This window comes from Halichoerus grypus, chromosome 12, assembly GCF_964656455.1.
Source record: "Halichoerus grypus chromosome 12, mHalGry1.hap1.1, whole genome shotgun sequence".
In the NCBI taxonomy this organism is placed as follows: domain Eukaryota; kingdom Metazoa; phylum Chordata; class Mammalia; order Carnivora; family Phocidae; genus Halichoerus; species Halichoerus grypus.
In genome coordinates, this window is record NC_135723.1 from 61,845,592 (window position 1) to 61,872,042 (window position 26,451).

Genomic DNA, 26,451 nt, shown 5'->3' on the forward strand with positions numbered 1-26,451 from the left:
CTCTGTACAGCCCTAAGAAATCGGTTTCTTCTGGTTTGAGGCTTCGGCCAAGGGGCTTTTCACCTCATGCCTTTTGGGGGACCCCCTTCTGAGGGTAGAGCTGCTGTGACCTGGGGTCGGGAGAGCACAGGCCTCCAAGACGGACCGCGGAGTCCCCCACCGGCTCCACAGCCCATAAGCCCCATGCCCTGGGCAAGTCAGGCTGCTCTGAGCACTGGTTTTCTCTTGGCATTTGGGGAACCATGCGTGTACAGGGCCCGGTACATGGTCTGTGCCCGTTGAACAGACTCACAGGCTGAGGCCCGGAGACGGAAGGGGATGTCCCCGTGCCCATGTTGGTAAGCGGCAGTCGGAGTGAGGATTCAGGGTGCTGGGTTGCAAATGAAGGGGCCTCTCTGCTGTATCACGCTTCCGCCACCCTTCTGCGTGTCGGTAGTGGCCCAGGTGAGGCCAGAGGGGAGGCCACTGCCCAGAGCAGAGTGAGTGTTAGCTGCGGAGCCTGGGTTGCCCCCACATCCAGAATTCTGGGCCTCAGCCTGGAGCCCGAGAGGAGCCCCTGGTCACCCAAGAGGTTTGCCCGGGAGGCCTGAGTCAGGCAGAGACATGCTAATTCTACTCCTTCTGTGTCTTCTAGTGTCCGCCAGGACTTCGATGTCCCTACCAGCCACCTGATTGGAGCGCATGGATACTGCACCCAGGTCAGGGGGTGCCGTGGGGTGCCGTGGGGTGCTGGGCAGCAGAGTGCTTTTTTCCTTTCCTCCTCCCTTCTTTCCTTGCCCCTGCCAGCCCTCTCCCAGCAGCTTTCATGTGCCAACCTCTGTCATGGAGACCTAGAAAGGCCACTCAGTTCAGTTTCCGCTTCTGGAGAGCTTGCTGTGCCCGATCTGTGTGCTTGGCACTGCAAGGACAGAGCCAGGGGCCGCACAGCCCAGAGCCCCAGTCCGAGCCCCGGGGACGGACTGGGGGCTCTGGGCCAGCTGGGGTGGTGAGGGCCACGGCACAGGCACCATCTTGGCAGTTGACCCTCCCCAAGCTGGGCTGATCTTCCCCTCCCCAAGCCTCAGTTCCCTCGTTTGTAGAAGGAGGAGTTTGGACTAGACCAGTGCTTCTTAAACTTTGATGTGCCCATGAATCCCCCGGGAGTCCTGTTGAAGAGCAGGCTCAGATCCAGTGGGTCTGGCCTGGGGCCTGAAGTTCTGAATTGCTCACAGGCTTCCCAGAGAAGGTGATGCTGCTGGTCCACGGACCACACTCTGAGTAGCAAGGGGCTACATGACCACTAAGCTTTGCCACTGCGTGATTTTGAGTCTTGGGGCAGGGAGCAGCCTATTTCTCCTTTCTCCCCCATTTCAAGAGGGCTTCCTGTGCTGAGGAGGGTTTGAGACAGATGGGGAACAGGGGCCTTTTTCTCCCCCTTGAAAACCAGATGGGAAAACTCGAACCCATCTGAAAAAGGCCTCGCCTTTCTTAGCAGCCGCTGCCCCTGAGGTGCAGTATCTCAGAGCAGACATTTCCTCCAGATTCTTTCTCATTTCCTCTGCAAAGACACAATGGGGCCCCTTTGCTATCTCCCTCCAATGGGGCTCCCTCTGTGGCCATCAGAGGGAGCCTCTTTTACTGTGACCAGGACAGGGGTCTTGGTGTTGTTGGAGGGATTTATTGACCGGGGCCTGGCTTTTATAATTCAGGGGAAAACACTTCTGTGAACTCTCCCCTCCAAAGTTTATGCTGGGAAAGGCCTCTCCTGGCCATTCCCACGTACCGTGGGGCCATCGCTGCCTGCTGGCCTGCCACGCGCGCCAGCCCCGATGGGGTGGGTCAGGCAGAGGGTGCTGCCTGCCCAAGTGCTAAGGCTGGGCTCACTCGGAGCCTTCCTCGGTGGTACTGCAGGCACTTAGCGGCCGGGGTTCCCCTGGGATCTTGGGTAGCCAGGTGGTGCCATGCGGGTAACAGGTGAGAGGAGAGGGAAGGACACCAGGCAGGATGCTAGAAAATGTGGGTGGAAATCCAGCTCTGTCATGAACTAGCTGTGGGGCTTGGGGAAATCCTCTCCAGTCTGGGAGCCCCAGGGTCCCCATTCCTCACAAGGAGTTGGACCCCTAGATGCCCTGCTGAAGGAAGGGCCCTCCCTTCCTGCCACCTCAATGCAGGAGGCACTGGCTGAAGGAGACGGCCAGAGGGTCACTGATCTCCAGGTTCTGGGGTCAGCAGGCTTGTCGGCCTGTCGGCTGTGCGGCACAAGTCACACGGTCCCTGGATGCGTGATGCCGCCGGGCCGAGGAGGGCAGGGACAGATCTAGACCCCAGACTGGGGCTTCCTCGCCTCAGCCTGTCTGCCTCTGCAGGCCTCCACCCTCCCTCCCTGCTCCCAGACCCCGCCATCCTCCCGTGAAATCCAAGTAAGACCTAGAGTTGCTTTCTTGGTGTTCGCACCATTGTCCGCTTCCTGGCGTTGATAATGGGCGCTGGTTGTGTTAAGATGTTATCGTTGGGGGAAGCTGGGTGAAGGGTGCACAGGAACTCTCTGTACTATTTTTATAAATTCTTCTGAGTCTAAAATTATTTCAAATGAAAAAGCTTATGAAAAAAAAAATGCCATCCTTCAAGACCCACCCAAATGTGGCTTCTCCACAAAGTGGCTCTGACTCAGCCATGTGGTCCCGTGCCCTGCCTGGCCCCGGACGGTTCCGTGCGCACATGTTTATAGTCCCAGTCACATCCTACATTGACCTTCAGCCGCGCAGGGACGCACCTGATCCCCGCCCTAGGCCCAGACGCCCAAGGTCAGGAGCCATCTTTCCCCCACTCCCCTGCCACCACCCAGGGCTCAGGATGGGGGCCCATGGAATCAAGGTCACAATGAGTTCCTAGAGTCGCTGGGCTAGGAGCGGCTGACGGCTTCCCCTGAGGGCTGGTGGGAACTCCAAGTCCCAGCCCCCTGTGATTTGGGGCTCTCTCCCTCCTTGCTTTCCTTCCTTTTCCGCCCTTTTTTTTTCTTGTTCCCGATCTCCCCTGGACAAGCCTTTCCCCTTTCTTTCATCTACAGGAACTTGTCAATCTGCTCCTGACCGGGAAAGCCGTGTCCAATGTTTTCAATGACGTGGTGGAGCTGGATTCTGGGAACGGGAACATCACGCTGCTCAAAGGCGTTGCTGCGCGCAGCGATGTTGGGTTCTTATCTCTCTTTGAGCACTACAATGTGTGCCAGGTACTGGGGCACAGGGCTCCGGAGACAGAGGGGCCCGGCTCCCTGGGACCAGAGAGAGGGAAGGCAGGGAAAGGGAAGGTCAACTCCAGTTCCCAGAGCCAGTCCCGGTTTGGTCCAGTCTCAATCACAGAGGGTTTGGGAAGAACTATAGCTTCACTGCCATCGAGTACTGTGTGGAATTCACTCCCAAAGCCAGCCGATACCATGTTCTGGGAAAGGTTGTTTCAAAGGGACTCCTAGGGATCTATAGTGTGACTGTGGGTCAGAGCAGATGCAGTTGGGGTGTGTGTGTGTGTGGGGGGGGGGGGATGGGGTCTTCTCCAGGGACAGGGAGAACCGCGTCAGTTTCCTAGGTCTGCCACAGTGAAACACCACAAACTGGGTGCTTAAAACAACAGAAGTTGTCCTAGAGCAGAAGGTCTCATAGCAGAAGTCCAAAATCAAGAGGCCAGCAGGGCTGTGTCCCCGCTGACACCCATCGGGAGAATCCACCCTCATCTCTTCTAGCTGTTGGTGTTTTCTGGCAATCTTTGGCATTCTTTGGCTTGTGGATTCATCACTCCGATCTCTCCCTCTGTCGTCACGTGGCCATCTTTCTGCCGTGTGTCTCCTCCTTTTCTTATAAGGACGTCGGTCATGTTGGGCTAAGGGCCCACTGTACTCCACTAACCTCATCTTAACTAGTTACATCTACAACAACCCTAATTCCAAATAAGGTCACATTCTGGGGGCTAGGATCTCCACGTATCTTTTTTGGGGGGCACAGTTCAACCCTAACAGGCCACTCGGTCTGTTTGCCAGTGCACTGCTCCCTTTCCTTCCTCTCTCCCTGCAGCCAGGGTCTTGGAAAGGGCTGGGCCCCCGGCGAAGCTGGGCAGGGTGAGGTGACTACATGTCTCTGCACAGTGGGCAGTTGGCACCGGGCCCCGTGTTCCTGCCCTAGCCTGCTGTTCGACCTTCTCTGAGCCTCGGTTTTCACGTCTTCAGAGAAGACATTGTTCTCTAGCTGGTTTCATGGTGCCCTTTCAGCATGATCACGAGTTCAGACTGTTGTCCCTTTGCTAATGGGCCATGTGGTGTGGCTGCATCCCCAGGTCCTGCCCCCACGGACAGGAAGCCGACCCGTGGGCTCCACAGACTTGGGGAGAAAAGAATGATTACGACTCCCCTCCTGATTTGCCGGTGTCAGGAGGCAGCCCAGGAATGTGGTCACGTGGGCCAGGAGAAGCACCAGGGCCCCTGAGCATCCGTCCCTGGGTGGGCTCTGGAAGCATTCAGCCCAAAATTCCATGGGCTGAGAGAGGGTAAACTTGGCCAGGCTCCTGGAATCCCTAGGCTTACCATGAGCCCTGGTTTCATTCTTGTATTGAGGGTGTTGGTCTAAAAGTAAACTATTTTCCTTTGGTCTGTGGGGTAGTTGATGGGAACATCAGTTGAGGGTCATCCTTCCCTTGGAATAAAATGCTGATTGAAGAAATTCAGGACCTACAAGGATCCAAATTCTTAAATCCACACAGACACCGCCCCCCCCCCCCCCGGCCCGCCCCACTGTTATATGCTTGGCTGAAGACTGAGGCTTGTATCTCTCTGCAACAAGAGGGTGTTTGCTCCCCTGCCTTGGGGCTGCAAGCTCTCTAAGGAAGGACCCTCAGGCCCTCTCTCCTCCCTAGAGCTAACTGAGGACTGGGCCTCTGAAGGAAAAGGCAGATATCTGGCAATATCGACAAAGCCTATCCTCTCCCTTACCATCACCTGCCATCCCCTCTGTCACTGAATTCCTCTGGTCCTACATGGTTGGCCGTGTTGGGGGTGGAAAGAATCTGGGGAGGCTTAGCATCCACGCTCAAAGCTGGTCCCCCTCCACTGGACAGCACCAGTGTGGCCATGGGGAAGATCTGACATTTAGGACAGCTTGGAGCATGGTGTCCATGGTGGGGCTGTTCTTACAAGGCTTAAGTTTTCTCTTGCAGAGGGCAGAAGAGGGCCTGCTTGTCATTCAGCCTGTCCGGGGCTTCTCATGGCAGCCTCTGGCTGGGAGCCTGGTTCTGGGGCCCTCGCTGAGTATGTGGGGGCTGGGGGTAAGGGAGGTCCTGCCTATCAGTGAGCTTATTAGATGACCCACACATCCGGATGTGCCTGGGGGGAAGCAGAGGAAGCTCTGGACCAAGAAATGCACCCCCTGCTGAGCTAGCCAGCCCCCTGCCCCAGCCTGGCTGTGTGTTCTGGACCTCCGTTCACTCCCCATGACCCCCCTGGGCTGGTCTTGCCCATCGGACTTGCACCTCACTCTCACCACCCAGAGGTCACAACTGAGGGCTGCAGTTGGAAGGCCAGCCCCTCCTGGCTCCTGGTGATTGTGGTGGGGGGACCGGCAGTCCAGGGAAGGGACAGCATGGGACCAGGAGTTTAACTTCAGTGCTTCTCCCATGCCCTGCAGGGTACATACCTTGCTGCCTTCATGAAGAGACCTGAGCGAAGACTAAGCTTGGCAGGAAGGGCTCTGCCAGCTACATCCTCCTCCCATTTTCCCCAGCTGGGCAACTAGCACATCCACCCACTTTTTCAAACCCAGGAGCATGCCTGATCCATCAGGAGGTCATGTGGCTCCTACCCTAAATTGTTTCTCCGGTCTGGCCATTTCTACCATGGTCCAAGCCACCAGCATTGCCGGTCTGGACACCTGTCCCCAACCCCTTTCAGTCCTTCAATGAAGCCACTGTGATCTTTAAAAGAGTAGACTGAATCACATCATTCTTTTGCTTCACACCTGTCAGTGGTTTTCCCATCCTCTGAGACTGTTAGGGGCTGAATTATGTCCCCTCACTGATTCACACGTTGAAGTCCTAACTCCCAGTACCTCAGAATGTGACTATTTGGAAACAGGGCCTTTAAGAAGTGATTACGTTAAAATGAGGTCATTAGGGTGGCCCTTAATCCAATTGACTAGTGTCCTTATAAGAGGAGGGGATTCGGACATGGACACAGAGAGGGAAGACCACATGAAGACACAGGGAGGCGACGGCCATCTGCAAGCCAAGGAGAGAGGCCTCAGGAGAAACCAGTCCTGCCCACACCTTGGTCTTGTACGTCCAGCCTCCAGGACTGTGAGGAAACAAATTTCTGTTGTTTGAGCCACCTGGTCTGTGGAACTTTGTTCCGGTGGCCCCAGCTAACTAATGCAGAGACTGAAAGCCCAAACTTAGCACAGCCTACAAGGCCCCATGAGACCTGTCCCTGCTGTTTCCTCCCTTCACGTTTTGAGTTAAATGTCCCTTCCTAAGGGAGGCCTCTCCTGACCTAATCAGCCCGTCTAAATAGGTGGGGGTCTGCCTCTGCATCACAGAATCTTACTGCTTTCCTTCGTAGGCCTCCTCTTGGTTCCAAGTGTCACATTCATTGCTTTTGAGTTGCAAACTTTGTGTGCATTTGAACGTTTCTGAGATTCTGAGCCCCAGTCGCAGTCACTGGCCGGTCAGACTTTAACTGCCGGCTTTCTTTCGTCGTGAAACAAACAATTAGGGTGACTCTGATGGCATCTTAGATTCGGGCCAGGGCAGTGCAGATGTGTCTGTATGATTATTTGATTACTCTCTGTCTTCCCCATTAATCCGGTGAGCCCCGCGAGGACAAGACTGGTCTTGTTTCCTTCCTTGCTGTACCCACATGGTCGAGCGTAGTGCCTGGGACTGAAACATAAGTTATGCCGAATGACGGTTACCCTTAGAGACGACAGACGTCGACTCTGCCAGCAATCAAATGTTGGTTCTTCTAGATTAGGGCTTCTTAGCTGGCAGTCCACGGCTGGGTGTGGGGGTACTCACCTCACCCCTGCAAAAGATTTAAGAATCCCCCTTTAAAAGTGATTCCTAATGGTGCCGTCTGTTCCCCAGCCAGGAGAAAGCCTCAGACTGTGTTGAAGGAAATGTGCCCTCCACCCTCCCTCCTCGCCCCCAGGCCTTTGGTCAGCTACCTTCGAACCCAGAGGAAGTGAATTTCATCTTTGGAAAATGTCACCCACTTGGAGGGGGCTCCTGAATGAGAAAACTCATTTATAAAGTCTCTGGGCAGCTTTTTTTGCCCATAATCTTTTGACCGTTGAATAAATGGCAAGCTGCCCTTTTGTCCCCTCTGCTGGAAAATTCAGGGTGGCTGATTATGTAGATGCCTGCCCCCCTGGCAGGTTGCACGGCTCTTTTTCCTGCAGTGAACGAGCCCTGGGTTCCTGAGAAGGCTCCCTGTTCGAGGCGAGGCCCTCACCAGAAAAGCCTCTTTTGAGCCTGGAGTGGGAGCTGACTTTGCAGTGGGGTTTAGGCACGTCCAGCCACGTCCTCTAAAGCATCTAATTCCCCCACATCCATGAAGGAGAGAGCTTTGTGGTTACGTTTTAATGTCACAAGGGGCTGGGGTGAGGGCCCTACTGGCCAGGTGGGGGCGGGGCAGGTCGCTTGGAAAATGGGAAAATGAACACATTGTAAAGATCGCTATTCTACCCCCTGGAGGAGGCAGCTGTTTGTTGGACAAGTCTTTCACTAGGTACCTGAGCACAACCCCCCTGTCCGAGACACCCCAGCCCAGAGTCAGCTCCCAGGAGGGCTCCGAGGGGCCCCAGGAAGACCGCTCGGCCACTCTTCTGTGACAGGCGGGAGAAAGTATGCCCTTCTCCCCACTGGAAAAATAATTCCCATTCTTTCCTTAATCCGCAGGCTGTGGCTGTAAATACCTGAGCATGCAAACATCTCGCTGGGGCTGGTGGGGATTAGGCCAGAATCAGCCTGGCCCGTGGCATGCACGGAGCTGAATAAACCAGGGCCCGGGGTAGGGAGAGGTGCTGCCCCAGGGAGTCACAGGTGACGGGGAGAGAGCACATAGAGGGCCAGCCAGCCTGAGGGGCAGAGCCAGCCAGGCCCCTGAGCAGGACTTTGCAGAGGGCCCCGGCCGCTCCTCTGCCCTGAAGAGCAGCCCCACTAAGGGTCCTGTTCAGTGCCATCTGCCTTCCCCGAACACCCCTCTGCAGGGAGCTTTCCAAGGAAGTCTCTCATCAGAAAGTCCTAGCTCCTTATCCTCCCCTTCCACCATGCTCTTTCCCGAATGCCCTGCTAGTCCCTGGATGTCTCTGGCACCGCCCACAGACTGCTCACCCAGAGGCGCCCTCTCCCTTCTCCCCGTGGCTCCAAGCCCACCTGTCTTCAAGGTAAAGTCCTACCTAGTTCGAGTTCCACTTCATGCATGAGGACCCTCACTCGTCAAACATTTGCTCATGTTGACTTCTAACCCCTGCCCTTGGTGCTAAGGGCATAGTCCAGTGTGCAGGAGGCAGGCTGGCGCGTCATGGTGAGGCAGTGATGCGCTGCAGGAGAGAAGGCGGATGCCTGGTACCTAGTACCTGCTACCTCGTAACCCCCACCTGGGAGCTAGAGGGAGGTGATTCGTGCTCCCTGGTTGGGTAATTTGGGTGATGCAGGACCTGGGAGGGGAGGTGGGGTGTCCCAGCACTCTAGATGGGGGACGGTGGCTGCACAGGACCGTGGATATGAGGGAAAGCCCCTGGGGGGGGGGGACGGCTCTGGGAGACAAGCCGTGTCTGTGAGCCGCTCAAGGGGCTCCCAGCCTGGCTCAGAGGCTGTGATCCCCAGCAGGTCTCTCTGAGGTCAGCCCAACCCCGGGTCAGACAGAAGATGCTCGGGCCCTTTTCCTGGGGCTAGCACAGGCATCTCTCCGCTCCCTGTCCCTCTTGCAGGTGGGCTGCTTCCTGAAGACGCCGAGGTTCCCCATCTGGGTGGTGTGCAGTGAGAGCCACTTCAGCGTCCTCTTCAGCCTGCAGCCAGAGCTCCTGCGAGACTGGAGGGCCGAGAGGCTCTTTGACCTGTACTACTATGACGGCCTGGCCAACCAGCAGGAGCAGATCCGGCTGACCGTTGGTGCGCCGCCCCCACTGGCCCGCGTCCTCGGCCCTCGCGTGTCCTCGGGGCGGTCAGAGAACAACGTAGACCCTCAGACCCGTGTCTGCACGGGGGGATCAGAGAGCGGCTGTTGGCGCATCCTCCTACAGGAGGAGCAGGAGCAGGGCCTTGAGAAACTGAGAGCATTAGAGGTGGTGTATGGGGAGGTTGAGAACAGAGTAGGGAGCCCCGAACACCATGCCCACAAGTCTGGGTTTTCTTCTGCAGGCAATGAGGAGCTATGGAAGGTTTTGGAGCAGGAGAGTGACGGGATCAGATGTGTTTTTAGAAAGAATTATGCTGGTAGCTGACGGGGAGCAGGAGGGTGGGGTGGAGACTGGAGGTGGGAGGCTGTGAGGAGAGCGCTGTGGTCCAGGAGAGAACCAAAGGGCAGGAACAAGGATGGGTCCAGTCAGGATGAGAAGCGGGGCAGATGCCAGAAGAGTCAGGTCCCAGGAGGTGGGTTGTTGGTGCCAGCCTTAAAGCACGTTCAGACCCCGGGCTGAGTGTGTGTGTGTCTCTCTCTCCTGGCCCCCAGACACCACCCAGACCATCCCTGAGGACAGAGACAACGACCTCGTCCCGCCCCTTGAGCTCTGCATCAGAACCAGGTGAGTCAGGTCTGTCTCTGGCTCTGGAAGCTCACCCGAGTGGCTGGGAGGTGTGGGGGTTGGGGGTAGTCGTACCCGCAGGAGGGAGGGTGGGTTTCTGGATTGCCCCAGCTAAGTGTCTGTGGGGAGGCAGGACCTCTGCAGAATGGAAAGACGCAGTGCTTGGGGCTTGTTTGTACGTAGCATTTTGAGGTCTCTGTGGCCCAAGTGGAGAAGTGTGTGGCCTGTGAGGTGACTGTGTCTTCAGACAGCTTCTGAGGCTGCCCCTGTGGCAGGGGGTGGTGTGAGTAGGTGCTTCCTGAGGTCCGTCCTTGCTCAGGGCAGTCACCAGCATGTGTGCTGAGTGCTGTGGGGCCCGTCAGGAGGAAGCACAGGTAGGGGGACGGGTGGGGGAGGGGCGGGGTGGGAGGTGTTTGAGCAGGATGGGAAGGTGCGAGGGCCTAGCTCCTCAGTGGCCCCCAGGTGTAGGTCTGAGCTGGCTTCCTGCAGCAGAGGCGCCCTCTGCATCTGGGAGGAGCAGCCCCCTCATTCTGTTGGTGCGGGTTGGGCCCTCTGAACCCCGAGCAGAGGTGCCCTGTAGCCTCAGACACAGGGTGGGGGGGTCCTTGACTCCCCTGTTCCCGCTCAGGCTCGGGGTGAGTTGGGGCTCACTTGACTCACCAGCCCACTGACAAGGCCCCAGGGCTGGGAACAGAACTCCGGAGGGCTGTGGGGTTGGAGCTCTGGCCCCCTTCCTCCCAGCCTCAGGCGGGCCCTTCACAAAGCCTTTGGGTAGTGACTTGGAGGCTTCAGGGTGCAGTGGGGGGAGCAGGCGTGGGAGGGAGGAGGTCTGCATTCCAGTGCCTTCTGGGGAAGTGCTAGAACTCGCATGTGGTGAGTGTGGGTTCTAGAGTTCGAATCCTTTCCATTTTCTGGCCATGAGCTGTTAGACTTCACCTATGTGTCCCTCACACTATCAGCTATAAGACCGGGAAAATGGGAGAGCCGAGCACAGGGCTGTTGTGAGAGCGCCCGGTATCCCGCCAGGTGCTCTGTAAATAGCTCTCACGGTTTCTGTCTTAGCGGCCTGTGCCGTGGTGTGACCTCAGGCAGAACCTCATGTCCCTGACTGTGAAGTGATTGGCCTGGGGTGGGCGACGTGGATAATGCTGAGGCCCTGGGGCTCTGACCACCTGTGATCCAGGGGGTTCACTTGCAGCCTCGGGGTGCGGCCCACCTGCAGGCTAGTGAGCCCTTGACTGGAGCCATGGTCACAGTGGGGCACCAGGGAGGGGATGCAGGAGACGTTGGGACATCCTCATTAGGCCCCATCTATTCGTGCATCTGTTCATCCGTCCTCCTGCCTGCCCACCAAGCCAGGGACAAAGCATTCTTGTGGGGTCATGTGCTGGCTTTTCTTTCGTCGGGAGGATTAAAGGCCCATGCAGGTTGCTTTCCTTTCATGTACAAAGGGCCACTCATTCCAGGTGATGAGAGAAGGGCAGCAGTGGAAAAAGGAGGTGACACTGGCCTTGGCACCCTCCGCAGGATGGGGCCGGAGGCCACAAGGCATCCTTCCTGCAGGCGGGCCTGCCAAGCAGGGCTGTGGACCGCACCCTGGGCACAGGCTCTGCCCGCCTCCCCAGCCCCGAAGGCCTCCATCTGTCTCTGAAGGGGGTTGGGGGACCACCACCCAGGACCTCTCCAACAGCCCCATCTGAAATAACTCCTCTTTTCCCAAGAATGGTTCCACTGCAGGACTCACCAATACCTCCAGTGGGCCCTGGGGTTGGACATTGTGGGCTCAGCCCTAACTGTCCAGTGCTTGACGATGACTCGGGGCTCTGGTCTGTCGGGGAGCTCAGTCCAGGGTCGTCTGAGCACGAGCCTGTGCCTGGAGTGCCTCTTCCTCTTCTGTCAGCTGTCCCCTTCTCCCAGGGCTCGCCCATCCCAGCTGTAGCCGTGTGCCATGATATGATGGGGGAAACTGGGGTCGCTGCCTATAGCCAGGAACGATCCCTTGGCCTGGGGCGTATGGTCCAGGCTGAGTCCCTGCCCTGCCCTTTTCTGTTCCTGCTCACTGTCAGGGCGTGGGGGTCGGGCAAGGCTCTAGCCGTGCTTCCTAGTCCTTTGTAAACACAGATAAAAAATCACATTTGTGCAGCACACAGGGTTAGGGACAACTGGCCTGGCGACTCTGTTGGCCCAGACTCCAGCCAGCCCCCGATGGATGTGGGGATCAATACTCTGACACACTTGTCTCCATCTGTGGTTCAGCCATTGGGAAGATTTGCTCTAGAGTGTGGTCCTCAGGCTTTAGCAGGCATCCCTGGAGGGTGTGGTAAAGCGCACATCAGTGGGTCCTACCCCCACGGGTTCTGGTTCAGTAGAGCTAGGTGGGGCCTGGGAATTGGCATATCTGGGGAGTTCCTGGGAATTGCTGGTGCTGCTGACTCAGGACCACACTCTGAGAACTTCTGGTGCCGGGTGAGGGCAGTGCCTATCCCTCTGTGGCCCTTTCTGGCTGCCTTGTGACTCAGATGTCAGGTGAAGTGCTAAGCCTCTAGCATCTGGCCTGCTGTAATACTCCGGGCCAGGGGTCCTTCCTTCCTGGCTCTGGGGGCTGCCCCACCCCCACCCCCACCCTCCTCCAGGTAGGAGTATCCATCCTCTGCTAGGACTTTCCCGAAACCAGCTGCCTGCCTCTTCTATGACCTCTACCACCTGCCCCACCATGGTGGGTCCACCTGGACTGTTAATGTAGTGAGATTTTTCCCAGCGTTATTCTCAGAAAAGCTAAGTGGGTGAGTGAATAGTGGGAATGCTGGTTCTCCCCTCTCCTCCCAGTACCCATCAGATAACATACCACTGTAATGGGAAACAGCAGGCCCAGCCTCCTGGAATCCTGTTCCAGGGGGTTGGATTACAAAGGCTTTGCGTTTTGTTTTCATCCCAGATTCTCGAACAGCTCAAAGGGAGAAACTTGGGAAAGTGGCCTTCAAGGTCAGTGAAGACCCTGGGGAGAAAGGCCCTGCCTCCTGGGGGGATGAGCCCTGCTGCCCAGTGGAGGTCCCCCCCCTGACAGGAAGGGGGTACATGTGGTGCCCTGGCCTGAACTCAGGCCACATCTCAGGTCATTACCACAGGATGGACCAGGCCCCTGGGCCCATCACTTCAACCTCATGGAATCCCTGGGCTGGACTCCATGGAAGAAATAGCCAGATAAGACTCTGGGTTCTTGCTCTCGGAGAGTTCACAATTGAATAGAAGTCAAGTTCATGATCCACTCTGTCCTAATCCAGGCAGAAATGTGCTGCCTACCCTTAAACCTAGCTCTCTTGCCCCCTAAGGACCTCTGATGCTCACCCTGACCCAGCACGGAGCACACCACACCCCTGGCCGGCTGGTAGCTTGCTGAGATCCATGGAAAGGCCCTTAAGACACTACCTGACATGGGTCTTCCTTTCACAGATCGGGGTCTCCGGAGTGGAGCTCTGTGCCCCAGGCCATACCTTGAGTCACAAACAGCACAGATCCTGAAGCATAGGCCTGTGCTGTCCCAGCCCAGGGGAAGGTCACTGAGTGGGCAGTGTGATTTCCCACCACCTGGCTTTGTTGCCACACTGACATTACACAAGACGAGACTGTTGGTTTTGCTTTTGGGGAAGAGCATCCTAAGTCGAATGATCCCAGGTCCCGTGCCGCCTCTGCTCTCAAGTGTGACTCGCATCTGGGCCTCAGGGAGTCTCTCATTACCTATGCTTATGTCAGGAATGTGGGGTCTGTCCTCCCCACCCCAGTTCCCGCTGCTCTCTGCTCTCTGACCATCTCAGCAAAAACAACTCATTTATGGTCATTTCCAAACCAGACACACACAGTGACCTCTTGAGCTTCCAGCCGAGCCAGAGTGGGAGAAAATGAAACAGTTGTCTGTGGTCCAGAGGAAAGACGGAAGAACACACAGCCAGGGCCTGGGGCTGGGCCGCAGATGTTTCTGTTTGGAGGCTCAGACAAGAAATTGAAAATATAATTTCAGCTGTGAACAGTGCCTTCCAGGGGCTGGAGCTGAGTGCCCAGGTGCCTCGGCTGTATCCCCACCCGCCACTGCGCCGGTCTTCACGCCTCAGCTGACATCTTCTTGCCCAGGTACCCTCTTCACAGTGCCCCTCACCCACCAAAGGAGGGTTCCCTGGGTGCTCCCATGGCCCCAGCCGCTCTCTTCTGACTCCCTGTCCTGCAACCTGCACACACACTTGCCCATTGGGTTCCTTGCCCTGGTTGGGTTCGCAGAACACTCAACACCGTGACAGAAGGACGGGAGTCTGGAGACCTCGGTCCTGGCTGTGCTGCCATCACGATGTATGACCTCCAGAAGGCTTGGTTCTGCTCTAGACCTCAGTTTCCTCATCTCTTGATGAGGTAGAAGGGTCCCTTCCCGGAGCTGTTGTGAGGTTGAAAAAGGAGAGGCAGAAGCATTCCCTTTCCTTTGGAGACCACAGGGAGGAGGAACAACCAGGAGGAGGCAGAGGGGAAGGGACAAGAGAGATTAAGGGCCATGGGCTGGGCTTTGTGGTTGCCTGGGTCAAAGGCAAGGGAGAGTGCAGTGTGAATGAAGACAGGCTTCCCCGCTGGGCCCCTGGGACTCCTGGAGGATCAGCTGCTGGGGAGGGGTGTGTTCATCTAGCAGCACCCCTGGGAACCTGTGCTTTGGCACTGAGAGGTCTTAGAGGCGACAGAGGCGAGTGACACCAGCTCTGTCCTTGAGGGGTTCACAGTCTCGTGGGGGAGGGAGGCCCCATGATAATATGGTGCTGAGAGAGGAGCCCCAGGCTGCTTGGGGGTCAGAGCACACTTCTAGAAGGAGGAATCTTGGATCTGATCCTGAGGGATGGTTGTTCCAGGTGGAGGGCACAGCACAGGCCAAGGCCCGTAGGGGAGAGACAGCCTATGGAGCTCATTCCAGAGTGTTCTGATCCCAGTGGCTGGAGCACGGGAAGGGGGACTTGCACAACAGGATACTTGTCTGGAAATCCATAGTGAGCAAGAGTTCTGTGGTGTGTCTCTACTGGTCAGCTTGGGGGCTTTAAAACCTGGCCTGTGCCCTTCTCCTTGCTGACACAGGCTCTACTAGGCATCTGCCCCCCAAGATACACTAGTGGCATCAATGCTGAAAGTCTGTGGGGGCAGGTGACCACTGCTCTGCTCTGGTTTAGGGCCCCGGGGAGGGAAGGGCCTCATGTGTGGCCCTGAGGTGGGCCCTCTCTGTGATGCTGAGCCTCCCCGAGCTCCAGGGACCACAGCATCTTCACGGAGCTCAACCCCTAAGCCAGTGGTCCTCAACCAGGTGATTTTGTGCCCCAGGGAATATTTGGCAATGTTGGGAGACATTTTTGGGTATCGCAGCTGGGGGAGGACGGTGCTAAATACCCCACAGTGCACAAGACAGCCCCCAGAACAAAATTACCTAGCCCACAATGTCAGTGGTCCGAGGTCGAGAAAGCCTGCTGGAGACTCTCATGCTCAGCATCCTGATCTAACCCTGGGTGAGCGAGCTTTCATTCTGTCTGCTGCACTGTCTACGGGTCCGTTTCATCCCTGCCCTCCCTCTGCCAGCCCCTAATTGCATACGCAGAGCTCTGTTTACTGTCCTTGTAATTGACCGTGGACTTTCCTACCGGGGAACCGTTCATCCCCACACAAACACAGCAGCCTTGCATCTCAGCCCTTGCCATTTTAAAAACATCTCTGCTTTGATTTTCATCAACTGTAAACTGCTTTTCTCTGCTGCTTCTAATACTCTCCCCACCATTGGCACCTGTTGGCTGGGATGGGGTGGGTTAGTTACCTCGGTAAAAAGCCTTGAAACTAAGCACCCCCACCACCTAACTGTAAGACTCAGTGACTGTTGGTATGGCATGGACGTCTCTAGTAGTAGACAAATATGACTCAGCCCCGCACTGAAGCCAAATCCCATGTTGCCGGGATCTGAGATGTTTGCAGATTGGGAGCTCATAGAAGGAACTTCTCTCTGCCTGTCAGAGTAGGGAGGGTGAAGTCTGGGAGGGATGGAGAGGGATGGGAGAAGGGTTTTGGCTGAGGATAGATCTTATGGTAACAAGAAGTCTGGTGTACTTCTGACTCCCGCCACCACCACCCCTCCATTCTTACCACGACTGGGGCAAGAAACCGCTCTGGTCTGGGCAATAGTTTTCCCTTTGCAATCTGGGATCCTGATGCCTGCCTGGAGCTAGGCTACAGGCAGAATGTCACTCTCCTCCATGTCTCCTTTCTGCTGCTTTCTGGGGGACTGGATTCAGGATATAGCCCTAGTGTCTAAGACTTGGATAAGAAACTTACAGAGGCTGATGCTTACCTATAAATCGTAATAGAACAATAAAAGCTTTTAGTGACATGCTTCAAAACTGCAAAAGATGATGAACAGAGAAAGAAAATTGAAAATCTCAAGTTGTATGGTAGAATCGATTAAGCCCCGAGTCACATTGCTGCGTATTGCTGAAGCACTATTAACCCACTTGGCGCAATAGGTCAGCCTAGTCCCTTGGAACCTGTGATCAGCACAGTGCCTTCCCAGCCTGTCTTACCCCCCCAGACCCTGCTCAGTTGTGCAACTGAGAGCTGCATCCATCTTCCCTACTGGCTGGACCTATAGGGGCCACCCTGCAACATCATCAGGCTCCAGCACCAAACAGCGTGGGCAGTGGGCACTCGGCGACCGAGGCGTGGTCTGACTTCTCCCAGCCACGCTGAGTGGTCTCCAGATACAGTCCCAGTGCCTCTTGTTCAAGCAGTGACAGACACTTTGACACCGATGGAGTCCATCAAAGTGGCTCAGCCCCCGAGCACCTACTAGATCCCTCTGGATCTGCCCCAGTGCTGACACGTGGCAGCTCAGGAAATAGTCGAAAGCACCCGGACACCACAGAATCACTTAAATCCCCCACAGCCAGGGGAACAGTGGTGCCAACCGTTTTGATTCACATGACACAATCGACAATGAAGGGGAGGCAGGGTCGGTGGACGAGTGCAAGAGGGTTATGTGTCTTGTCACAGGTTATGTTTGGAGTGTGTCTTGCTAAGGTAGCTTTTCCAACACTTAGTCTGGAGAAGAGACTGAGGAATGTGTGCAAACTTTTTTGCACATCCAGACCTGCTTCTGAACATCTGTGACCAGAAGGATCCCAGGGGTCAAATGGCTCAGGTGTGAAAGGTACCTCGCAGCCTTTCGTGCAGGAAGGAAAGGGTTGGCTGTCAAAAAGTCATATACCACCCCATTTTGGGTGGGCTGTCCTGGTGTCACAGGGCATCATCAGTGATACTGAAGAACACGCAGAGCTAGTTTTGAAGGACTAGTTTCCTAAGACAGTGTAACAGTCATGGCTTGGCAGGTTTTCTTCTATCGTCCACCCATTTCAGCCTTTTATGCTGAGGATTTTAACAAAAAGATGCAATTCAGCGTTCATACATAGACTGGATAAAAATGTCTCAGGACGTTGACTGGTGTGCACAATGCAGGGCAGGGCTGTGTCTTGTGTCTAGACGGTGATGAACACTCCATTCTCATGTTCCGTCTATCCTCACAGTGTGCTGGGTGGAGCTAGGAGAACAGCGGAATAGTCACTGTTCCAAAACGGACAATATGCAAATATTTCCCACACCAAACCTCTCCCTGGGAGCAAGACACACAGAATTACCACCAAGATTTTTTGTCTTCAATGGCGAGAAATCTTTTTGCTCGTTTGAAGAGGAATGGGCTGGTCTAAGGTGTGCAAAAAATTCAACAGAGGAAAATACAGTCTTTACAGATACCAGGAAGGTGCCTGTAATCAAGAGCAAAGTAATTTGATAAGAGCAGAGTGAGTATGAGTCCCGTTGCCTCTGGAAGGCTGTCCCTGTTAACCTAAAAGCCAGAGACATTGATGCGGCAACTGAAGCAAGGCACGGACGTGAGGAAAGACAAAGAGCAGAAGCCTGAGGAAGGAGGGAGAAAGAAATTCAGAGGGAGTCTGTGTTCTTCATGAAGGTGGAGAAGGTTGGGTTTACAGCCAACCACTACCAAAACCTCGGGGTGCTTCTGAGCGTTCAGTTCGGAGATGCAAGCGTCTTCCTCTGGGAGACTCTGTTCACTCACCTGTCACGGTTCCCACCTCAGGGAGACTGGACTTTCCAAAGCAGAAGCACAGTTAAAACAAGGAAAGTTTCTTTTTTCCCCTCCTCTGTTGGCCGTTAACATATTGACTTTAGTCAGAAGAAAAACTTCAGGTTTTGGAAAAAGTCTGTTCCCTCCCCAAGCCTCTCACTGTGAAAAGCATTTCGAGAGCCTAGTTTCAAGCTCTGCACCCTAGCACTGCTGTTGAGGTATACACATCCGCTTCCGAGTTCCTGTGATCTCAGGATGTATGTGTATGTATTGGATACCCAAGGCCAGGTCTTGCAGGAATATTCCTTCCGCCAGAAATGTGATTCCTCTGAGTTGCTATAGAAAACTAGTGTGCCGTGTATTAAAATCAGGTGTTGGGGGGTGCCTGAGTGGCTCGGTTGGTTAAGCGTCTGACTCTTGATTTAGGCTCAGGTCATGATTTCGGTGTCGTGAGATTGAGCCCTGCATTGGGCTCCCCGCTGAATGTGGAGCCTGCCTAGGATGTGCGCTCACTCTCTCCCCCTCTGCCAACTCCCCACTCAAAAATAAATAAATGAATAAAAATTTTTAAAAAATTAAGTGTTGGGTCATTCCATAGTCACACCTCTAATAACTTTTATTTTGGAATTGAACTAGTATTAAATTATATCTAGCCCTGGACTACATAGAGTTAAATGATACTCACTGCTTCTTAAGACTTCATCAAGTAATTAAAAAAAAAAAAAATGCAAATCTGTGTTTTACTGAGCTGCTCCCAGCCCTTCACTGGCTTCCCGTGGCTCTTAGAGCAAAGCCCAGAATCCTTCCGAGGCTCCCAGGTCCTGTGTGGTGCCGCCTTGCCTGCTTCCCACCCTGGGCCGCACCTCTCTCCCTCCTGTACTAGGCTCCAGCACCTGGAACACTCCAGGATTCTCCCTATCTGGGTCTTCCCACGTGCTTTCAAGTACCACCGTCAGGCACCCGTGGAAGGTGGCTGGATCCACGTATGTGTGGATCACTCCCTCAGCTCAGGGCCCTGCAGTGCCAGGCACAGAGGAGGTTCTCGATAAACACTTGTGGCATGAATGAATGAATGAATGAATGACCTGCCACTTCTGTCTTCTCCGTGGCTCTCTGGGGTCCTAGGTATGTTTGTGTTTCGTGAGGGCCTGGTGTGTAGGTTTGTGTGTGTGTGGAGAGGCGAGGTAGGGAGGTTGGAACCAGAAATCCTCAAAGCCACTAAGACAGGACCTTCAGGTAAGTGAGGGCAAGAGATGGCTCCTGTGCGGGCCTCTGCAGCTCTAACTCTTTATCTGTTACTCTGCTTGTAGGTGGAAGGGGGCAGCGGTGAACTGGAACGGCTCAGACCCCATCCTGTGACCCTTCCCGTGGGTAAGCCTATGGCTCTACCACTCATCGCTGGGGGGTGACAGCTGAGCCCCAGGCCTCAGGAACAAGTCTCTCAGAAGAGTGTCACCCCCATCTGGGCCAACAGTGCTGCAGAAGCGTCCAGAACCTCCCTGCCCCTTCCATGAAGGGCCCCCAGGACTGTGATGAGGGCCCAGAGTGCTGCTATACGGCTCCCTCCCAGCTGAGCCATGACTGCCAAGGATTGGACCGCCTCTGTGCTTTTTGTCTGCATCCCTCCCTTGCTCCCCGCTGGGCCACCTCTCCCCTCTTCAAGCCTGTGATATGGTCAGCCCGGGCACCCTGGGCTCGTTATTTCTGGTAGTTGGCTTTCTATAAAGCAGGAGTCAAACCCATGCTGAGGACGGAGAGACTCATTTCTTCTGTTGTGGCAAAGGAAGCATGAGGTCTGCGTGGTTCATGGCTGGGGTGGGAACAGTGATGGTGGAGGGGCCCCAGAGCCCTGGAGACCTGTGAGCTAAGACATCACCTAATGAGAGTCTCTGCAGGCAGGCTTTGCCCTCTGGTCCAGTAGTGTCCCTGGCGGGGCTTCTGGTCTAGCCTGTCTTCTCTGGATCATCCCCAGGTCTAAGGCACCAGGCTCTATAAGGCAACTCAGGCCCCCTAGGAGCCTGTCTCAGGGCAGACCTGGATCCCTGCGAGGCCCCAGGAGGATGGTCATGTGGACCTGGCCAAGTGCATATGGGGGAAGAACCTTCTAGGGAGGGACCTCTTGGCCACAGAGGGCAATAAGATGAGAATGAGCAGAGGGATAGTTACCCCCCCGCCCCCCGGTGGCTGCAGTAAGGCACTTGTGAAGAGAACTGCCTGAAATGTGGGTGGGCAGAGCCTGGGGACGCCCTCATGTTCCAGAGCAAGGGGCGGGGGGGATAGGTACAAATGGGAAGAATAATCACTCATAAAGGGAAATTTGTACAGTTGCAGCATCCTTGATTCCATGGGGTTACATCCTACTGGTTTTAAAAAGGAATATGAAGTTAAGGACCGTGCTCTGCAATGGCTCCCAACAGTGGGATGAGCAAGGGCACCCGGAGGCGGAGCACTGGCCTCGGGGAGCCCCCGTCATGAGCCCGTCCATGTGAGGAGCCGGGAGCAGCATGACGGCAGAGCGCTCAGCAGCGTGGCCCCGTGCCGGCCCCTGCTGCGCCCAGCGAGCGCTTGGGCTGGAGCTCTGAGCTCCGAGCTCCGAGCTCCGCAGCAGGCCCCGTAGAGGTGGGTGTTTGCACGAAAGGACTGGGGTGTGGGCTCCTCCCGTGTCTGCCCTGGCCCAGGGAGAGGCCCAGGAGAGTCGTAGACACTGGCTGGCGGCTGGTCCCTAGCCTCTGTGTGCCCTTCCGGTGCTCAGGACGCAAGCAGCTCAGGGACCGTGTTCCCTCTGCAGCCCTGGCTAAAAGGACATCCCTTCTCTTTATGTGCCAGGCATTTGGTGGTGACAACTCAACGGCCTGTTTTGCATTCTCGTGGGCCGGGCACGAGTCGTGGCTGGATTATTGTGGGTCTTTGGGGAGAAGCAGGGAGGAGCCGGGAGGGAAGTGAGAGGGCAGGGCGTGCTTTGTCCAAGCTGTGTGGAGGCCCCCCTGGGGTTTGCTGTGTAAACTCCAGTGGCCATTCACAGCAGGCGTCCAGCAGAAATGCTTCCTATATGTCCCTGAAATGTTTATGCATTTGTTTTCCTTGGCCAGAGACAGGCCGCTCCAGCTGAGCACTGGGGGAGGAAGTCAGTTTCCCTGTAGCAGGCTTGTTTATCAGCCTGGGAAGGAAAAGTGTGTCTTTTCAATGAAACTCACTTAACCTCCTGACCAGGGTCCTGTTGGCAGGGCTGGAGAAATAAAAATATTCCCAGCTTTGCTTGAAAAACCCAGTTCCAACAAATTATGGAAACACTTTTCTAGAAGCCAAGATGCGGTACGTGCAGTTTGACACCCGGTGCCTGGGGCTTCCTGGGACGCAAGATGAGCAAAGCCGTAGCACCACCCTCTCCCAGGTCCGGAAGCGAGAGTGGACCCACAGTACGGCCACCAGGTCTGCAAGAATGAAAGAGAAGCCCATGCCTCCTTGCAGGCGGCTGTTCTCCACCCGAGGCGCAGGGTTTCCTAGGGAGACTGTGGGTAGGCTTCAGCGGGTCCAGAGCCTCCCGCCCAAATTACATTCAAATCTTTGTGTTCATGTACGTATGTGTAATTTTCCAGGGAGAGGGTCTACTTGACTTGGACCAGTACCCTCCTGAATTCCCCAGAAAAAGTTAAGAGTCCTAGAGTTGAGTGGCTTCCCCAGGACCGACCTGGGCGTGTCCACCCGATCTGTGCTCAAACGTGGGCTGGGTTAGTGAACAAGCAGATCCCAGGGAGGTGCGAATTCTTGGTCTCTGGAGGAAAGAGCCAGTGGATCCTGCTGCTCTTCCAGCAGTTAAGAGCAGTCTCAAGGCCACTCAAGCCCGGACTCTGCCATTAGTGGAAACATGCCCCTCCCCCTGCTCCTAGGCGGGCGTCCAGTCACTAGGGACCTCTCCCGAGTCGGATGATTCCTGCTCGGTTGGCTGCTGACGGCGGCTCCCAGTACCTGCTCCCACCCAGCTTCTGGTGGTGCAGTCAGCCTCCTCCTTCCCCTTTTAAGAAAACCCGAGTCTTCCTTCTGCAGGATCCACATTTGAGCCATGCAAAGCACCCACACATCTTTGCCTTCCCAGTTCTGGAGGTCACACCTTTCCCCCCTCAGCCTGCCTGTCTGCTCAGCCACACGTTGGGAACAGCAATGTCTCCTGTCCTCAGGTGGGAGTCAGGGACCGGCCCACACTGCGGGTGCACATGGCAAGCTTTTAAACAGCTTTCTGGAAGCCTCCCTCACTTGGCTTTAGGAGAGGAGATGCAGACCTCCGGGCCCCATGGCTGGGGGAAGGGATCCCAGCACACTGACACCTCTCTCCAAAGAATTCTTCAGTAGCTACTGGCCTCTTCCACTGCGAGCCCAGTGCTTTCTTCACCTTCTTCCACGGCCAGGGGAACGTGCAAATGGTGGCCGAGCCACCCACACCACTGTCTCTGTAGGCTTTTCATGGCAGCCCCACAGGTAAGAAGAGCAGCTTCCAGAAGAACCGCAAGGATTCCCTGGGGGGTCAGAGGTGGGCCAAGGCTTGGGGGGGCGTTGGGGGATATCCTCAGGCCAGAGTGCATCCGGAATCCTATCCCACTGCTTGTTTCTGAGCAGAAGGGAAGTTAGGGGTGGGGGCCCAGGCTCTGGAGAGGGCCGGGGAGGGTGAAGGACCAGTCTTAGGCTCCCCCAGGCCGTTGGCTCAGCTAAGCCCTCACAATGACAAGAGGAGGACTTGTCTGCCCACATGTAGACTCCAGCCTTGCTACTCAATGTGTGGGCCTTAGACCAGCCGCATCAGCCACACCTGAGAACTTCTTAGAAATGCAGACTCTCAGGCTCCACCCATGCCCCCCGATTCAGAATCTGCACTTTAACAAAACTGTCAGGTGAATCAGGTTAAAGTGGGAGATAGTTCTGTTCTAGAGCTTGTGACTTTGTGGGGGTGACAGTGGGAGTCCCCATAAGGAAGTACTGAAGGGATGGGCGGGAGCAGTGTCCGAGGAAGAAGCAGCAGGACCAGAGGCCTGAGTCTAGTCTTGCCTCCACTGCTTCCTGCCTGTGTGACTATGAGCACCTGACCTAAGCTCTCTGGGCCTCAGTTTCCTCCTCTGTAAAATGACCACCGCATGGGGCTGTATTGAGGCCTAAGTGAGTCAGTGCACAGTGAGGTGTGTAGAGCAGGGCCTGGCATGTCACCACGACTTGCTAAGTGTTTGCTCTTAAAGTTTCCGGTGGGGTGGGGGAGGCTCCTTGGCGGTGGTAGCATCTTACCTAGGCCTTGATGGATGGGCATGGCTTTGACAAGTGGAGAATTGGATGGAAGATCATTCCAGGTGACATGGTGAGATGGTGAGAAGCAAGAGACCATGAACGTCCGTGAAGTCTGTGAGTCTCATGACCCGAGAGTGGGAGTCCCAGAGGATTAGGGGAGGAGGCACAGAGTGGGAGAAGGCCTCAGATGGCAGGCCCCGGGCTGGGACGTGTTCCCGGGAGACAAGGTCTGCTCAGAGCTCGACTTCAGATCTCTGCCCCTGGCCAGGGAGTGGGTGTGGGGCAGAGGCGAGGGGCACATTGAGGGGCTGCTGCACTGCTCCCAGGAAAGGCAGTGTGAGGGGGGAGGCCAGGAGATGATGGAGGTGACCGATGCTGATGGCCTTTTGCTTTCCAAGGCCCCGTGGATGATCCTCACTGGCCACTGAGCCCTTCCGGGAGCCTAAACTTGAAGGAGGCAATCAGGCTGCCACGTCTATTTGCAGGTATTTCTCTCCATCCGCCAGAGTCCTCCCTACTCCCTAATCATGCCCTAATCCTCATGGGGCTGTGGGAGCTGTAATTACCAGGCAAAAATGTCAGGCATTTGCGATAATAGAGATTGCTTAATGCAGGCTGAGGGGCAGGTTGGCAGGTGGGCGGGAGAGTGGGCAGGCAGGCTGCCCGTGGGTCAGGGTGGCCCAGTGCCAGGGCCTGCACGGTGCTCAGGGATGTCGCTCCAGCAGACCGGCTCTGCACAGGAGAGGAATCCAAGCCCCACACTGGTCAGGGGCTTGGTGGTCACAGCAGCCCATCGTTGGCCTTTCCCACTGTCTCGGGACCGAAGTTCTTTGTCCCACTGTCCTGTCTGCCTTCCCCGGAGATGCCTATCCTATGTCCTGTTCCCTGGGAAATCACTGAAGGCCTTCGCTTTATAGTTGGGGAAACTGAGGCCCAGGAATTCTTAGTTAAGACCCCTGCTGGGACATTTCTCATTCACGGAAGGTTCTCTGGGGGACCAGACCACCAGACGGCCTTTGGGCTGAAGGGAATACATGTGATGGGGGGGGGGTCTAAGGGGGTGACTCCAATCTGCCTGTCATTCTGCCTCCCCACCTTGCTTCCTCCTCTAGCTCCATACTCTACCCACCCCAGACCATAGCAGCTGCTTCCCTGAGAAGCCCCTTGCTGCCTGAAGCCTTTGCTAGTGCTCTTTGCTGCACCTGGGTCCTGGCCTCCCATGACCATCTGCCAAATCCAGCCAGACCCTCAAAGCCTATCTCCTAAGCCCCTACTCTAGGAAGCCCTCTGGGATTATCTAGTTAAAGGGCAGGCCCAGTCCTCCGAATGCCCTCAATCAGTCCTCTCTCACAGCCCAGATCCCAGTTGGTGCTTGGCACCCAGCTACAGGTTTCTCCCATTACCCCACATGTGCATGTGTGTGTGCGTGCAAACCAGCCCCCCCACCCCCCTGCCACAGTGCCCTGTTTTCCTTGTCCCTGGGCATGGGGCCCCTTGTCTTCCCTCCCTCCCTTCCCTCTTGCACCTGTCCCATCCTGGGGGATGAAGCCCAAAATTTATTCCCCATCTTTGAAGAAGCCCCTCCCCCACCCTGCCTCCAGGCATAAAGCCCCAGGCACTGGGTGCTGGGGTGGGGAGGCACTGCCCAAAGTCTCTAAACCGTTGATTCCGGGTGTGGTTTTGAGATTAAACCTGGCGCCTTTCCTGTGGCCCTTGATAAGGGCAATTCTAGGTGCTTATCTGGCATTTTCTGTTTTAAGGCCCCTTGACATCTGTGAGGTTCAGCAAAGTCCCACCTCCCTGTGGAATGGAGCCCATCTCCATAAGCACCCACTTCTTGTGTCCTGCCTGGGTGTCCACTGTGAGTACTCTCGGGGCGCTGGAGACACCGGTTGTCGGCCCCATCTCTGGACCCTGCCCGCCTGCCTCACCCCTCCCTTGCTCCAGCACTGGGGCTGAACCTGAGGGGGTACTATTAATAATTACATCAGGACAATTGTATAAACACACTGTGCTGTGCATGGGAACCTTACTCTAAGGAAGGGTTGTTCTATTATTGATTGATTTCCTATCTTGGTGTTCTCCAGACTCCTGGGCTGAGATCCTCCTTGGATTTCATTGGGGGCATAGGGCTCAGACGAGGGGAACTTGTATGGGCTGGAGCAGTCAGGGAGGCTTCTTAGAGGGGGGAGGATTGCAGCTGAACCCTGGAGGAGGGGAGGGCAGGAGGAGGGGCAGAGCTACCCCAGGCCGATGGACGGGGCAGAGCTGCCAGGAGGAAGGGGCTGGCAGGAAGTTAAGGCATATCAGAGCCGAAGGGCTTGCATGCCAGGCAGAGGAACTCATGCTGCCTCCTGAGCACTGGGCAGCCATGGGGGGTTTCAGAGCTAGGCAGAGGTGGCCCCACGCTGCTGTAGAAGACTGTGCTGCAACAGCATGCAGGGTGGCTCAAAGCGCGGATGCCAACCTCTGAGCTCGGGCCCCAGGGAGGAGCAGTAGTGGGAAATCGCTTGCATTTCAGTGATTCAGCCTATGGAGCAAGGTGGGGGGCCCATGGGCTTGGAGTCCAGGGCCCTCTCTGCCCTGCTTCCTGGCAGGCAGACCTCAGCCTTGAGCAGCCGGCCCCTGTGTGTGCTCCCCTATTGGCCCCGGTGGCCGCAGCTCTCCCGGGAACAGTCTTTGCAAAACATCCCTACCTCCTGATGAAGGCTTCCTCCGTCTCCTGTCTTGGCAAACCATGAAGGAGGGGGCCTCAATGCGAGGAAGTACCCAGGCCTTTGTTCTGGACCCGGCTATGGCTGGACCCACTGCCCATTGTTTTCGAAGCTATTGGTGACCTTGGGCCAGCCGGACGGGACCAGCTGGCTCCCTTGGGCTTGGCCACCTCCGAGGGCACATGGAAGACAGCCAGGCTGGCGGGATGGCTCCCAGTCCCTCGGTGGCCTTGGAGAGGGCCCCTGCCCATGGGGTGCTCCATCTGTGTTCTCAGAGCCCGGAACCCCTAGCTTGGCCATTTGGGGTGTTCATGGGCCTTAGAGAAACTGCTCATCTCCTGGGGGCCAGGAGTCTGTCAGGCAGGAAAGCACAGAGAGAGCTCCCAGCCCCTGCTCCGACACTCATGCTTCTCCCACGCGCGCTGTTGGGGCCCTGGCTCTCCTGAACCTGTGGGTCAGAAGGCCCGAGCTGTTGTCTGCTGTGCTCTCCCTGGATCTGGGGGATCCTTGCTGCACCCACCAGGGGGAGTGCACCATAAGGCAGGGGACTGTGCAGCCTGCCAGAGTCCAAACC

The 26,451-nt window shown here is 56.1% G+C and overlaps 1 protein-coding gene, 1 long non-coding RNA gene and 1 pseudogene across 2 annotated transcripts; all 3 read left to right on the top strand.

Moving 5' to 3' along the window:
* Positions 1–332: 332 nt before the first annotated feature.
* On the top strand, positions 333–19,637 carry LOC118551954 (putative ubiquitin carboxyl-terminal hydrolase MINDY-4). Its single transcript, XM_078059823.1, has 7 exons — positions 333–338; positions 437–444; positions 596–698; positions 3,047–3,208; positions 8,946–9,126; positions 9,686–9,758; positions 19,206–19,637. The coding sequence occupies exons 1-7, from the start codon at positions 333–335 to the stop codon at positions 19,252–19,254; spliced, it is 582 nt and encodes a 193-aa protein (XP_077915949.1). The 3' UTR covers positions 19,255–19,637.
* LOC118551955 (oxysterol-binding protein-related protein 9 pseudogene) lies at positions 16,193–18,426 on the top strand (annotated as a pseudogene).
* A 2,924-nt stretch (positions 19,638–22,561) lies between the features above and the next one.
* Positions 22,562–24,995, top strand: LOC144379673 (uncharacterized). Its single transcript, XR_013443001.1, has 3 exons — positions 22,562–23,277; positions 23,562–23,648; positions 24,924–24,995. It is a non-coding gene; the product is annotated as an uncharacterized LOC144379673 (long non-coding RNA).
* Positions 24,996–26,451: the final 1,456 nt, after the last annotated feature.